The 16781-nt window shown below is 39.5% G+C and overlaps 1 protein-coding gene across 8 annotated transcripts in view; it reads right to left on the minus strand.

Moving 5' to 3' along the window:
• FKBP5 (FKBP prolyl isomerase 5) overlaps positions 1-16781 on the minus strand; it is a 118592-nt gene that overhangs the window by 45756 nt on the left and 56055 nt on the right. For 6 of the 8 annotated variants that reach the window (XM_078446846.2, XM_078446852.2, XM_078446848.2 and 3 more), the window contains 2 exons: positions 13358-13483; positions 8976-9120 (listed from right to left, as the gene is read on the minus strand). In XM_078446846.2, the coding sequence (XP_078302972.1) occupies positions 8976-9120; positions 13358-13462 (250 nt within the window). In that variant the 5' untranslated portion in view covers positions 13463-13483. Of the gene's footprint in view, positions 1-8975; positions 9121-13357; positions 13487-16781 lie in introns of all 8 variants that reach the window. The other 2 variants (XM_078446849.2, XM_078446853.2) reach the window with 1 other exon arrangement.

The raw sequence follows: 16781 nt of genomic DNA on the forward strand, positions 1-16781 counted from the left end.
CTTTGGAATCTGTTAGTCTCCCCCTCTCCCTCCCCCATTCATGCTCTGTCTCTCTCTCAAAAAAAAAAAAAAAAAAAAAAAAAAAAAAAATTTTTTAAAAGTCTATTAAAAAAATCATAGGGGCGCCTGGGTGGCTCAGTCAGTTAAGCATCTGACTTCGGCTCAGGTCATGATCTCATGGTCCGTGAGTTCGAGCCCCACGTCAGGCTCTGTGCTGACAGCTCAGAGCCTAGAGCCTGCTTCAGATTCTGTGTCTCCCCCTCTCTCTGACCCTCCCCCGTTCATGCTCTGTCTCGCTCTGTCTCAAAAATAAATAAACTTTAAAAAAAATTTTAAAAATCATATTAACAAAATTTAACAAAGTAACCCAAGTGTCCATAGATAGATGAATGGATAAAGATGTAGTTTATATACACAATGGAATATTACTTAGCTATAAAAAAGAATGAAATCTTGCCATTTGTAACAATATGGGTGGATTTAGAGGGTATAATGCTAAGTGAAATAAGTCAGAGAAAGACAAATACCGTATGATTTCACTCGTATGTGGAAACAAATGAACAAAGAAATAAAAGACAATCAAATAAACCCAGACTCTTGAATACAGAGAACAAATAGTTACCAGAGGGGAGGTGGGCAGGCTATGGGCAAACAGGTGAAGGGGATCAAAGAGTACACTTATCGTGATGAGCACTGAGTAATGTACAGAACTGTTTATTGTACACCTGAAACTAATGTAACACTGTATGTTAATTACAAAATTTTTTAATGGTTGTTTGTTTTTTTTTTTTTTTGAGAGACAGAGAGAGACAAAGCACGAGCAGGGGAGGGCAGAGAGAGAGGGAGACACAAAATCCAAAGCAGGCTCCAGGCTCTGAGCTGTCAGCACAGAACCCAACTCGGGGCTCAAACCCATGAACCATGAGATCATGACCTGAGCCGAAGTTGGAGCCTTAACCGACTGAGCCACCCAGGCACCACAACACTGTATGTTAATTATACTGGAAAATAAATAAATTTATAAAATAAAAAATCAGATAACACATTTCAAAATACATTTTGATTTAATCATGAATACTTTCATTTACAATAATGACTATAGTGACCACTTTAAATATTCTAATTTTTCTCTTTATTGATTTAAAACATTTTAAAACATTGTCGTAAAATACAGGGGTGCCTGGATGACTCAGTCAGTTAAGCATCCGAGTTTGGGTCACGTCATGATCTCACGGTTCATGGGTCTGAGCACGGCACCAGGCTCAAAGCTGACAGTGCAGAGCCTAGGAATTCTCTCTCTCCCTCTCTCTCTCTCTCTGCCCATCCCTTGCTTTCGCTTTCTCTTCCTCTCTCCCTCCCACAAAATAAACTTAAAAAAAAAATTGTGGCAAAATACACGTAACATAAAATATGCCATCACAACCATTTTTAAGTGTACAGATCAATACTGTTACATATATTCACACTGTTGTGCAACCAGACTAAAACTTTTTCATCTTGCAATGCTAAAACTCTACCTATTAAACAACTTCCCATTTCTTTCTACCCCAAGCCTGTGGCAAGAATTTCATTGGACTCCGTTTCTGTGAATTTGATTATTCTAGATTCACCTAGATGTCAGGGGAATTATGTATTTGTCTTGTTTTTCAAAAGCTATTATTTTTAAGTTATCTCTACACTCAACGTGGTGCTCGAACTTACAACCCATAAGATCAAGAGTCACATGCTCTACCAAAAGAGCCGGCCAGGTGCCCCATATAGTATTTGTCTTTTCATGACTAGTTCACTTCACTTAGTGTATCCTCAAGTTCCATCAGTGTTGTCACATGTGTCAGATTTCCCTCTTTTTTAAGGCTGAATAATATTCCACTGTATGTATACACAAATTTATTTATCCATTCATCTAGAGATAAACACTTGGGCTGCTTCCATCTTTTGGCTATAATGAATAATGCTGTTAACAAACAGGAGTGTACAAATATATCTCTTTGAGACACTGCTCTCAGTTCTTCTGCGAACATACTCAGAAGTAAAATTGCTGGGTCGTGGGGTAGTTCTATTCTTAATTTTTTGAGGAAATGCCATACTGTTTTCCATTGTGGCTGCACCATTCTACATTCCTACTAACAGCATACAAAGGTTTTCAGTTTCTCCACAGCCTTGCCACATGCTATTTTCTCTCCCACCTTTTTTTTATAGTAGCCACCCTGATGGGTATGAGGTGGTATCTCAGTGCAGTTTTGATCTGTATTTCCCTAATTATTAGTGATGTTGAGTATCTTCTCATATGCTAGTCAGGCCATTTATACACACACACACACACACACACACACACACACACGGAGAAATGTCTTTCATTGCCTATTTTATAATCAGTTTATTTGTGGTTTTTCATTGTTGATGAATTATAGGAGTTCATTATAATGACAAGGGATCAGATATTTGCAAACAGTCTCCCATTCCATAGGCTGCCTTTTCACTCTGTCATTGTATCCTTTGATGCACAGCTTTTAATTTTGATGTAGTCCAAGTTATGTATTTTTTACTCTTGTTGCCTGTTGCTTTTGGTGCCCTATCTAAAAAATCATTGTCAAATACAATGTCAAAGCTTTTCCTCTATGTTTTCTTCTAAGAAAATACAGTTTTAGGTCTCATGTTTAGACCTTTGATGCATTTTTTAGTTAATCTGTGTATATGGTGTAAAGGCTACAACCTTCACTATCTTGCATGTGAATATCCAGCTTTCCCACCATCATTTGTCAAAAAGACTGTTTTGTTTTTTATAATTGTTTTAATGTTTATTCATTTTGAGAGAGTGAGAGGGGGAGAGGGGCAGAGAGAGGGAGACAGAGAATCCCAAGCAGGCTCTACACCGTCAGCACAGAGCCTGAACTGTGAGATCATGACCTAAGTAAGCCAAGACCCAGAATCGGACGCTTAACTGACTGAACCACCCCACCCAGGCACCCCACTGAAAATACTGTTCTTTCTCTATTAACTAGTCTTGGCACCCTAGATGAAAATTATTGACTATATAACTTTTATTTTTTTTTTATTTTTTTTTTTTTTAAACGTTTTTTATTTATTTTTGGGACAGAGAGAGACAGAGCATGAACGGGGGAGGGGCAGAGAGAGAGGGAGACACAGAATCGGAAACAGGCTCCAGGCCCCGAGCCATCAGCCCAGAGCCTGACGCGGGGCTCGAACTCACAGACCGTGAGATCGTGACCTGGCTGAAGTCGGACGCTTAACCGACTGCGCCACCCAGGCGCCCCGACTATATAACTTTTAAATGTAGGTATGCATTTGAAATATGAGCATATTTAAAATTCTACAGGATGAAAGATGTATTATATAGAAAAATACTTTTTAATGTGGGAATAGAGGACAAAAAAGATAAAATAATTTTGCTGTAGAAGGGTTTCCATTCAAAACAGAAGAGTTGATACGCTCTTAAATATAAGCATAATCACTAATAAGTTTCAGATAATTAAAAACACACATCTGATTTATTCCTGCTTTACCTTCATTGAAGGATTTCCAGGACTGAGTACAAATTTCTGCTATTTTAATTCTATGAGTATTTTGCTAATATTTTCTATTAAAAAAAAGAAAATTGCATATCATTATAAAATGGACAACGTCAGGGCACCTGAGTGGCTCAGTCGGTTAAGTGTCCGACTTTGGCTCAGGTCATGATCTCGTGGTTCTTGAGTTCAAGCCCCACATCAGGCTCTGTGCTGACAGCTCAGAGTCTGGATCCTGCTTTGGATTCTGTGCCTCCCCCCTCTCATCCCTCCCCCACTCACACTTTTCTGTCTCTCAAAAATAAACATTAAAAAAAATATATGGACAATGTTTTTCTTCTTTTTATACTAGATAAAGCAAATTAGCTTTTCCTGTTTACTTTTTCCTCTTATGAATTGTTTTGGTTCTATTTCAGAATGTCTTACAAAAGGGCTCTGATAATCCTCTCTACTCTCTACCAAAAGTATCTTGATTATGAATTGAACAAATAAATTTACATTTTAAGATTCTTCTAAGGTGATCATGCCTTCTGTTACATTCATTTTTGGCAGTTCTTTGATTACTAAGAAAACTGATCACAGGAGAATATCTTTCCATTCTCATGGCTTTATAATTTTTTTAAAAAGAGAGGGAAAATAGGAATGGTAGCATAATCTGTCCTGGGACAGCCTCATTAAGGATTAACATCAACTCTGCCAGGCTAAACTGTTAGATACTTGAAGGCAGGAGTCAGGTCTTGATTATTTTCTATTTCCTAAAGAATTATAAACTATAATACCATAAAATTATACTCAATTAAACAACAGGGTCCATGCTACAATTTTATATAAATGGAGTTAGAAATTTGTTAGCTTCCCACGATTTAGTCTCACCCTGCCCCAACAGGCTTCTCCCCAGTACCCATTAACAGAGCAATGGAAATCAAAAGCATTCTTCCTCTACTGCAAAGCACCAGGTAAAGCCAAAGAACGTACTTTCTCAAAGTTTGCTGTCTTTCTGGCTCACACTTTTGGAGAAGGTTAGAAAAATTAAATATTTTGGCCTAAAAGCAATCCTGAATACTCCTAAACTGCATGCAAAACAAACAAACAAAAACCCAGATGTTAAGGATATATTTAAGTGGGAGCAAAAGCATCAACAGAAATTTAAAGGGAGCACATGGTTAAACCACAAACAACCCACAGGAAGTTGGCTACACGGTTACCCATTACTAGTAGTGCTTTACCAGTTGTAAGATGTTGTCAAGACTTAAAGTGCATGAAAAAAACATACTTCAATTTAAAAAAAAACAACAAACTTTCAAAATAGGAATTCAACCCATAACATCAAGCAGGTAATAGCAAAAATTTTGCTTTGTAAAAAATTTTATTTATTTATTTTGAGAGAGAGAGAGAGAGAGAGAGAGAGAGACAGAGAGAGAGAAAGGAAGGGAGGGAGGGAGAGAAAGAGCACGAGCTGGGAGGGGCAAAGGGAGAGGGACACACAGGATCCCAAATAGTCTCCACGCTGTGAGCGCAGAGCCCGACACGGAGCTCAAACCCATGAACCACGACATCATGACCTGAGCAGAAACTAAGAGTCAGACACTTAACTGATTAAGCCACCCAGGTGCCCGCAAAAACTTTGCTTTTGATAAACCTCTGTAACTACAGCATTCCTGTAAGAAAAGTGTCTGTCTGATGTACAGCAGGCACTCAGCAAATTCTGCTGGATGAGGACCTATTTCGTTTTTGTACCTAGTTTAAGCTAGTTTTAAACCTTAAGATACATACACCTTGAAAGAAATTGCTTGTGTTTGAATCCTGGCCCTACCACTTTATTGTATAACCATGGGCTAATGGCTTACTTCTCTCTGTAGTATCCTCATATGTAAACAAAAAACCCAAACCAAATGAAAACAAAAATGGTCCATCATAATAGGTAAGCCATAAAAAAAATTAGCAAAGTAGACTTCATCAAAATTAAAATTGTTCCTTTAAAGGCCAATTAAAATGAAAAGGCAAGGCAAGGGCATCTTGGTGGCTCAGTTGGTTAAGCATCCGATTTTGGCTCAGGTCATGATCTCACGGTTTGTGGGTTCGAGCCCTGCATCAGGCTCTGTGCTGACAGCTCAGAGCCTGGAGCCTGCTTCAGATTCTATGTCTCCCTCTCTCTCTGCCCCTCCCCTGTGCGCTCTCTCTTTTAAAAATAAACATTTAAAAAAAAAACCCACAAAAAATTATAAACTGCCTACCAATGTTTCTTGCTTTATCTTAGTCTTTTATGGTTTTCATTCCTGTACTCTTTACAGAAGGTACAAGAATGAAATCATAGCCAGAATTAATCTTAATGCTTTTCTACAGATGCCTCCTTTTTAGAGGAGCAGGGAAGGTTAGGTGGCTTACTCGTGTTAACATAACAGGGAAGAGTGAAGATAGGAACTCTGGCTTCCTAACACCCAGGTGGATGCTCTCCCCAAGAGACCACACTGTCTCTAGACAGGTGTGTCATAGGTACCAAGTCAACTGAAAGCTGCCTCTTTTATCTCTGCTCAAAATTCTAGGAAACATAAAAGACTCATTCAGCATAGGGTAGTTTATTAAGAAAATGCAGGTAGAAAAGACAGCAGCGTAAGTTCTTAGCAATTCTTTTTTTCCCCCCAGTTCTTAGCAATTCTTAGCAAGTCTACTTGCAAAGGTAGCTGCTGAGAGACTTGTTGGCTTAAATCCATCAACTTCTTTAGGACAGAAATTCAAAGGGTAGAGTAAGAGTTTGAAGGGGGCAGGGGGAGCAGTGGAAACACAGATGTCTGATGAGGCCATTTACTCTGAGGTCATCTAAATTAAATGCTGATGCCACAGCCATGCTGGTGGCCCTGGAGGTTCACATCTCTGAATCAACAAAAAAGAAAAAAACTCTAATTTAACTGTCAATCATTATCTGCTTTCTCAACAAAAAGAATCTGTATTTGATTGCCATCGTACTGAAACACAAGATTAATCTCACACAAGCCACCAACTCACTGAAGACCCAAAGGAGAAGGGAGCAGTGGCACAGGCTGCACCAGAGCCCGGGAAGGGTACAGCCGGACAAGAAGCAGGAGTCACCAGGACACAGGCCTGTGAGTACCAGGAAAGGCAGGGTACAAGAGAGGCAGAAAGAGTTTAAGTCTGCAGTTCCTCACTGGCTCTTTTCTTTCCCAGATCATGCCTGGTTAACAATTCATTTCAGGTGGTACAGTAAAAAATGAAAGGGGTTATAGTCAACATTGAGACATGGTGGTAGACCAGTGCGCGGGGGGGGGGGGGGGGGGGGGTGTCCAATCCTTTTCTCCCACACTTAATCTGGGAACGAACTGGAGATCTGTTCTATCTGTAGCAGGTAAGAATTAAAAACATTGGTAACTCAGCCACTAACTTTCAACAAGCCACATGGTCCACAAAGTCTAGTTTGATGTATGGGCTATTATTCTCACAAGATTAAAGAAAGTACTAAATTAACTAAAGACACGCAAAAGCATTTGAAAATGAATTAGTAAAAATAACACTTAAGACCTGAAAATAGTGCTTCTCAACCTTTTTCCTCAGGACCCCTTTAATCTTAAAAATTGAAGACCCCAAAGAACTTGTTTATCTATCTACTGATATTTACCACATTAAAAATTAAAGTTACTTACCTTCAAACATAGTACATTTACTACTGAAAAATAGTAACAGCCTCATATATGTTAACACAAAAAATTTATTTTTATGAAAAGCAACTATATTTGTAAAAAATTACTGAGAACAGCATTGTTTTGCAGTTTAACAAGTGTAAAATGTGTCTGACTTGACAGAAGACAACCAAATTCTCATACCTACTTCTGCATTCATCTGTTGCAATCTGAGTTTAAATCTACAGAAAAAATCCAAACCCAAAAGATAGATAGGTGGAAAAGGTAGGAGTACTTTAACAGCCTTTTCAGATAATTATGAATATAATCATCTGAGAGGACATGCAAGCTGGACAAGTGGCAGTTTCATAAAAGTTAGTTGCAATGTAGAATCTGAAAGCAGATCAAGGAACTTTTCGTTAATATTATGTTACATTAAAATCCATTGATCTAGCCTGCAAAACGAATGGATCTTTTTAGTCACACATGATTTTGTAACATCTTGTATTGGGAAAATATTGGTTCACTGAGTTGCCCAGATCTTCCACACGTTAACACATTTCACTGGATGATATTTTAAAAACAACATTCCTGAACATCCATCGATCTCATCAGAAGTCTTTTAAGTTCTGGGAAGCTGTCAAGCTCACCGTGGCAGATACAAATTTCCCAGAACTAGAATTTTCATTTGAAAACTCAATGGTTACAAATACTGTCAGCTGTTTTCCTTGAAGTGACAGGCTCGCTTCATTCATTTTTTTTTTTTTTAACGTTTATTTATTTTTGAGACAGAGAGAGACAGAGCATGAACAGGGGAGGAGCAGAGATAGAGGGAGACACAGAATCTGAAACAGGCTCCAGGCTCCGAGCTGTCAGCACAGAGCCCGACGCGGGGCTCGAACCCACGGACCGTGAGATCATGACCTGAGCCGAAGTCGGATGCTTAACCGACCAAGCCACCCAGGCGCCCCTCGCTTCATTCATTTTTAAGAAAGTTATCTGCCAAATACTGAATAATCAAATCCGAACAATAACGGTTTGCCCTTTTTTTTCTTTTTAACGTTTATTTATTTTTGAGACAGAGAGAGACAGAGCATGAACGGGGAGGGTCACAGAGAGAGGGAGACACAGAATCTGAAGCAGGCTCCAGGCTCTGAGCGGTCAGCATAGAGCCCAACGCGGGGCTTGAACTCACGGACCGCGAGATCATGACCTGAGCCAAAGTCAGACGCGTAACCGACCGAGCCACCCAGGCGCCCCCAGTTTGCCCTTTCTAATAAAAATGGTGTTTTCTGGAAAAATGCACCTCATTCAGTTCTTCACTCAGGTTAAGTGCACAAGTGCTTTCCCAGGAGACAACCACTGTCCTCGGGTACAGAAGTGTGCCCTGTGCGCCTCCCTGTCTGTCACAAAACAGCAGAACAATGCCAAAGCCGAGGATTAGGATTTAATACGACTGGTATTTTTTACACTGTTATCAAGGACATTAAGTGTCACGGGCTTCCCTTCTTTTTCTTATTTAAACAGCGAATGAGGGCATCGAAGAATATCGGAAGGATTACTCGTATAGTCTGGTGCCGTAGACCAGATCTGTGCTAACGGCAGCAGCAGTTTTTACCACTGTAGCTTTTGTACCATCAGTGCGAATGTCAACACGGTAAAAAGCTGGACAACATCTTCATAACATTATGAAAATAACTTTGACATTATGGACCCCCTAAAAATCTGCTAGCTCCTATACAGGATCGACCAACTTCTATATAATATAAATAGCAATAAGTCTAAGCAAAACACAACTCAAAAAACACCCTCTTACCTTTGCCAAGACTAAAGACAAACGGTTCATTTCTATCATGACTGGAATCGAATTTCTTTCCATTTGACAATTTTCCTTTGTAATGGACATAAACTTTGTCTCCAATCATTGGCATTTCCTCACTACTTCCCGCTCTTTTGACAATCTGGAAAAGACAAACATCAAAAAAGGGAGCTGATTTTATTCTAATCAAATAAAAAAGATCACAGAATCCATTCTACATTACCCAGGCAGATTTGCAAATAATTACCTGTCCTTTCTCAAGGCTTCCCTCCCAGTTCTCTCAATAATCCTAACTGTTAGAAAACCTTCCTATACTACTCTAAATCTTTAATGCTATATTTAATTTCACTGTCAAGCACACTATCCCCTCAAAATAAGGTAATAATATAACCAATAGATCCTGCTTCATGCTTTGACACTAAAATCTCTCAAAACATAGAACCAGTTCATATATAAACTGAATCGGAACAAAAAGATGAGTGGACTTCCAAAAATCTTCAAAAAGAAGTCTAAAGCAAGTTTCAAAAGGTGAGATTTTATTTACTTCCCTCTTTTGCTAAAAACATTACCTTTTGACTAAATTCCACTAGTTTGGTTTACTTTCAAAAAGCTCAACTTCCTAGTATAACAGGTTCCACTTCCTTTTATATGAAGAATATTCAATGTGCAAAAAACCCAGCATCACTTCGTAGTTTGATATGATACTGAAAAACTTGTTTTCTAGTAAAGCAAATGCCAAAAAAAAAGCTCCAGGCTGAAAAATATTTAGCTGTCATAAAATCCAGTATACTTATTTTGTTCTTGGCAGAGTAGGCCACTAATGCAGTTGGGTCAGTTCTGGGAAAAGAAAATCAAATCCAGGCATGTGGTGGTATAATTTATTCTGTCAATCACCTATGCCAAATTAATCATCTTTATTAGATAACAGAGGATGGTAGCTCATGCCCAAGAAACATCGTATTAGGGGAAGAGTCTGAAACTTTCTATAAAGAATTCAATCATTTGCTCCTAAGTTCTTTAAGTTGTGTCCTACCAGCCCCGCCCTCTTATCACCATGTAAACACGCTAAACTTCTATTCTACAACTTTCTTAGTTCAAAAGTCCAGACATTGTTTAAAGGAAAAGAATCGGAGGAGCCTGGGTGGCTCAGTCAGCTAAGCGTAGGACTCTTGACTTTGTTTGGCTCAGGCCATGATCTCAGGGTCATGAGATTGAGCCCAGTGTTGGGTTCCGCACTAAACATGGAACCTGCTTGAGATTCTCTCTCTCCCTCTCCTCCCTCAGCCCTCCCTCATCCACTCTCTCTCTCAAAAAATAAAAAAAAATAAAAAAATAAAGATGAGAATCATTACTGCAACTCCAATAAAAACCTGTTAGAACTAATCAATGAATTCAGTGAAGCGGGAGGATTCAAAATCAACACACAGAAATCAGTTGTGTTTCTATACACTTGTTAAGAAGGAAGTAATGGAAAAACAAAACAATCCCCAAAATGCAAATCAAACCCACGAGACTTTACCTCACCTTTTAGAATGGCTATGATGAGAAAGACAAGAAAAAACAAGTGCTGGTGAGGATATGGAGAAAAGGGAACCTTCGCGCACTGTTGGCAGGAATGGAAATGGGTGCTGCCACTGTAGAAAATAGTGTGAAGTTTCCTCAATAAATTAAAAATAGAATTACGATACGATCCAGCAATTCTACTTCTGGGTATTTATCTGAAGAAAACGAGAACACTAGCTCAAAAAGATCTATGCACCCCATGTTCAGGGCAGCAATATTTACAACAGCTAAACCCTGGAAACAATCTAAGGATCCATACGCAAATGAATGGATCAAGAGAAATGTGGCACATATACACACAGTGGAATGTTAATTCAGCCACAATAAAGAACACAATCTTGCCATTTGTGACAACACGGATGGATCTTAGGAGCATTATGCTAAGTGACAGAGAAAGACAGACACTGTGTGATCTCACTTATACGTGACATCTAAAAAAGCTGAACTCATAACAGAGAATAGAATGTTAGTTGCTAGGGGCTCTGGGTAGGAGGAAATGGGAAGATGTGAGGAGGTGCCTTAAGCAGTTGCATTAAGGAATGAATTTTAGTCTCGATTCATTTTAAAAATGTAAGCTCCACAGTGTAATTTTATTTTCCTGAGCTAGTCACTGACTTCCCGGACGTGCCTTGGTCTTTTAAAAAGTTATGTATGTAATAGGGAATAAACGAGGTTACTACAGATGAGGCACTGTGCTAAATGCTTTATATAATCCCAGTCACTCTATGAGGTAGGTAGTAGTATTGTTCCAATTTTACAATGAGGAAATTTCATCAAAGAGAGGTTAACTACATCGCCCCATGTCGCACAGTTAGTAGACTATTTAATCTTAACCAAAAGCCCCATGGTGAAACCTAAGGCTCTAGACAGTGATAAGTGATACGATTTAAAGGGCTTACAATCTCAAAGTGCGTCTTACAAGCCTAAAAATCTTATCAGATTTACTCCCTGGAACAAAACAGGGCTGGAGGCGGGTTGAGGAACATGTTCTCTACATGGGTGGGTACGCTGAAAACATGAAAGAGAAAGACTTAAATAGAGCGAGGAGATGCTGCAGACTGCCTGCACAATTTCTACTGTCTCTAGAAGTATCCTGGAGTTTGGGATAAGGAATTCATATAGTTATAGACTGAGAAGCCCTCTGAAAAATGAGAGCATGATACAAATCTATGGCATAAAGCCCTTATTTCTGTAGTTGAAAGTCTTCCAAAATTTGGCTTAGCATGTAGCAAGCTAACGGTAAAACAACTACATTCAGAAGATTCAGGCACAGAAAAAAAAGCTTTCACACAAGCAAGATCAGACAAAACAAACTAAAAAATTCTCATTTACTACTGCTGACACATGGAGATACTAAAACTCACTTAGTGATAATACTTAGAATGTGGGAGATCATATTTTCAGGGAAAAATAATTAACTATACAAAACTTGTCCATGTAACAACAATGTAGGAGAAGGCATGACTTAATACAACTAAAGCATTTAACCCTCTCTCAGCTGCAGTTTATTAATTTATATGGAATTCAAATATACATTTTCCATCAATAAAATGGAAGGATTAACAGTTGCTCTGGTCGTCTCACAAGACCCCTGTGAGATACAAATAAAAAAAAGACACAGGGGCACCTGGGTGGCTCAGTCAGTTGAGTGTCCGACTTCAGCTCAGGCCACGATCTCACGGTTTGTGGGTTCGAGCCCTGCGTCGGGCTCTGTGCTGACAGCTCAGAGCCTGGAGCCTGCTTCGGATTCTGTGTCTCCCTTGCTCTCTGCCCCTCCCCCCTGCTTGTGCTCTGTCTCTCTCTCTCTCTCAAAAATAAACAAACATTAAAAAAAAAAAAAAAAAACACTATACATAGAAATGACTAATTACACAGTGAAAACCATACACAGTTTTTACTTTTAATTTTTAATTTTAGAGAGGGAGAGAGTGCGAGCAGGGCAGAGGGGCAGAGGGAGAGAAAGAGGACGAAGCAGGCTCCACACTTAGCATGAGCCCAAAACAGGCCTCAATCCCATGACCCTGGGATCACGACCTGAACTGAAATCAAGAGTTGGACACTCAACCGACTGAGCCACCCAGGTCCCCTGTAGTGTTTTAATGAGGAAAGCTAATTCCGAAGTAAGATATATTCTTGGATGAAACCTCACAAAATCTCTTCACTGCACAAACAAGAATCTGTATGTAAAAACAATCCTTTTGAACCCTGCAAGTTGGCTTTTCCTTTAGTAAGTCTTCTGAATTGTCATTAGCTAGCTTTCACGTCCTTAAATATTACGTTAAAATAACCACGCATGCGTACACGCTGAGAACTGGGGGACTCTAAGTCCTACGTCTTTTGGATCTGGCCCCCAGATCTGTATTTCCTATGATCTAGGATACTGGGCAGGTTAATTCACCCACCAGGGCCTCAATTTCACCATCTCTCTGGGAATAAAAATAAACCTCGGGGTGCCTGGGTGGCTCACTCGGCTCCGGTCATGATTTCGCCGTTTGTGGGTTCCAACCCCTGCATCAGGCTCTGCGCTGACAGGGTGGATCCTGCTTCAGATCTTCTGTCTCTTTCTCTCTCTGCCTCTCCACAGCTTGTGCTCTCTCTCTCTCTCTCAAAAATAAACTTTAAACATTTTTTAATTAAAAAAATAAACCTCAAGTCGTGAAGATGAAATGAGAGTAATGAGCACTGAGTAATGAGCACTTAGTAAGCCTCAGTGAACAACATCCACCTCCACCTCCGACCAAAAACACAAACATCTTTATAAATAATCCTTCCAGGTAGGAAATTTCCCTACATGTCATTCAACCTTGTAACCTCACCTTTAATACTCCTCTATCTTTTTTAGAGGTAATATCCTCTCCGCGTTCAGCCACAGCTGCCGCTGGGTTTTCTCCATTGTTCTTGGCACCTTCATCAGTAGTCATGGTCTTTTGTTAGTAGAAAACCTGCTGAGAAGAAATGTATTTTAGCTAGGAAAAATATCACTGCTTTAAGCACCTGAAAATGCCCCTACGAACTGGGCTCTCCCTGATGTAAGAATTACGTGGGACCAATAAGGTTAAACGGTGAAAATGAACACAAAAACATTTGCCACAGGCATGTATTCATGTCATGAGGCATGTAAATAAAACATCATCCAGTTCTTCAGCTTCCTATGCAGCACTGGCCCCAATTAGAGAGCAGTACAAGTCGGGTTTGGTGGTGATTACATTCCCTAGCACTGAAAAGCAGTACTTCCGGAACTTTGAAAATGTCTATTTCCCACAGCCATATTCTTAACAGAGGATCAAGAACGTATCAGGTGACCTGTTTTTAAAAACAATATATCACAGTGGCAAACAGAACAGGTTTTAGAAGCTCACAGACCCCAGTCCAAGTCTTAGCTCCAGCAATATGTTTGACACCTGCAAACCTAATCTCGTGGAGCCTCGATTTCACATCTGTAAAAGGGACAGAGTACTTTGTTCAGTTACTGCAGGCGTTAGTGAGATTCTGTGTGTATCATGTGAAGAGATTAGCACAGGATCTTAACTTAAAAATGTAAGCATTTATCATGCTTATTACTGGGTTCTCTACAGGGCTACCCTACACTTTTCATTTCCTGCTCAAAATACCTACGGAAGGAGGCTCTCTCTTCCCTAGCATGGCATTCTGAGGCCCTTCACAGTCTGACCTAACCTGTCACAGGCCCAGCTTCCACCACTTTCTTTTACTGTATCCCACGCAGCTCATGCCAAACCAGAGCAGCCCCTCAGCCGTAATAAGCCCTGTGCTTTCCCACCTTGGTCCTTTTGGTCACTTTTTCTTCCTCCCTAGACATGTTCCCTCTCAAATGCTTCCCCCGGCATACCAACCTTGACTCTATACTTGGAGGCTGTCTGCACTTCTGTGTGCTTCCCTAGCTCTTCCCTTGATGTGCTGCCTATAATTAATATATTTATAAGAAGACATACTGGTTTGATTTAAAACGTCCTTGAGAACAAGGGCCATGCTTTGTTCATATTTAGAACTCACAGAATGCCTCTACCTTTCAGAGTGCTAAAACAAAAAAAAGCAAGGAATCTGGGGCTCCTTACGAGCTGTTTGATGTCGGCTATCTTTAACTTCTCTCCGTCTTTCCCCTCACCTGTGTAATTAGAATAAAAATAGTAACAACCTTCACGGAGTGATCACCTGGATTAAATGGTATGATATGTATTTTTAGAAGTATACCTTCCAACATTAGCACTTACTGTTATTATCAGTCACCCAAATGACAGACACTTTTTCATATAAGGCAAGCCAGTGTTACCAACAGGCTAATCGATAGATGAAACAAAACACACCTCAGTGGCTCCTGCCATGATTAATTCCATACTGCTTTCCTGGTTGAGCAGGGAAAGTCAAGAATTAACCACTTCTACAGCTATTCTGCATTGGGCTAATAATGGATCTAAAGCTCCCTAAAGTCAATACATAATAATAATATATTGCAGTGCTTTAACTCATTTCCAATTGACCCAAATACACTTCAGTGTCAACAAAGACACAAATCAAATTTGGCTGTGCCCAAAAATCTTCAAAGAGAACACCAAAAACCAGGGGCTAAGCTCCTTTGCTCTATTTTCTAGTACACTTTATACCAAACACAAAAGATCCAAATGCTTGGCTCAGGATAAGGGAGAGGCCAGAACAAAGCATTCTCAAACGAACAACAACAGAAATTAAGTGCCCAGCTGTATGTGATGCTACGCTAGATAATTAAGAAAATCACATGAACATTGTTGGTTCCCAGCTTCTAGTAACCTACTGCTTATAAACAGACTTCTCTAATGCATAGGAACTTGTAGAAGCCACCTCCAAAAGAGAGGCGGACAAAAGATTTTTAAAAATATTTTGCGAGTCATGAATCATATTCCTGGAAAAATATATGTACCCAAAAAAATTTCCTGGGCTTCATCAGTAGACATCCATCAGTAGACCCCTGGCAAAACTCTGAATTAAATCAATGAACAAATTACAATAACCAGGTGGAAGGTTCTAAAGGAGTAGGACAGTCACAAAGTCTCAAAGCATGAATCTAGATTACTTAATAGAGGAAAAGGGCTTTCCAATGAAGTGATCTGACAGCTATTCCTTAGCACAAGTGGTCTGCATCAAGATCGAACTGTGTACTACCAAAAGTAACACAAACTGATACCACTGTGCCTCCTGATGTGGTAGAATGGCAAGTATACATGCAGTAATCCTACCAAAAGTATTTAACCTGAAACTAATCAAGAAAACGAGACAAAATTAGTTGTGGAATATTGTAGGAGACAACTGGCCCAGACTCCTTAAAATGTGAATGTTATGAAAGACCCCTCACCCAAAAAAGACAGAGGTCCTGCTCTGGTTTAAAGGAGACTAAAGAGCTGTTTCGAAGGGACATATGTACCCCAGTGTTTATAGCAGCACTATCAACAACAGCCAAAGTATGAAAAGAGCCCAAATGTCCATCGATAGATGAATGGATAAAGAAGATGTGGTATATCTATACAATGGAGTATTACTCGGCAATCAAAAATGAAATCTTGCCATTTGCAACTACGCGGATGGAACTGGAGGGTATTATGCTAAGTGAAATCAGTCAGAGAAAGATGAGTATCATATGACTTCACTCATATAAGGACTTTGAGACAAAACAGATGAATATAAGGGAAAGGCAACAAAAATATAAAAACAGGGAGGGGGACAAAACAAAAGAGACTCTTAAATATGGTGAACAAACAGAGGATTAGTGGAGGGGTTGTAGGAGGGGGGATGGGCTAAATGGGTAAGTGGCGGTAAGGAATCTACTCCTGAAATCATTGTTGCCCTATATGCTAACTAATTTGGATGTAAATAAACAAACAAACAAACAAATAAAGGAGACTAAAGAGACACCACAACCAAATGTGATGTGTGATCTTTGGCCGGATCCTGGATTAGGGGGACAAAAGTATCATAAAAGTACATTTCTGGGAGAATTAGAAAAACTTGGAAAAGTAAGAGTGTACATTAGATTATTATTACTTTATAATGTCAACTTTCTGGGGTGTGATACAGTAGTAATGTTTTACGTAAAATAATATTCTCATTCTCAGGAGACCCATGCTGTGGTATTTAGGGGTGAGGTGTCATGAAGTCTGCCACTTACTTTCAAATCATTTATGAGAGTGTGTGTGAGCACAAATATCACAAAAAAACTAAAAGCTTTGAGAAAGCATGGCCACCACACATCCA

Source organism: Panthera onca, chromosome B2, assembly GCF_046562875.1.
Source record: "Panthera onca isolate mPanOnc1 chromosome B2, mPanOnc1 haplotype 2, whole genome shotgun sequence".
Classification (NCBI taxonomy): domain Eukaryota; kingdom Metazoa; phylum Chordata; class Mammalia; order Carnivora; family Felidae; genus Panthera; species Panthera onca.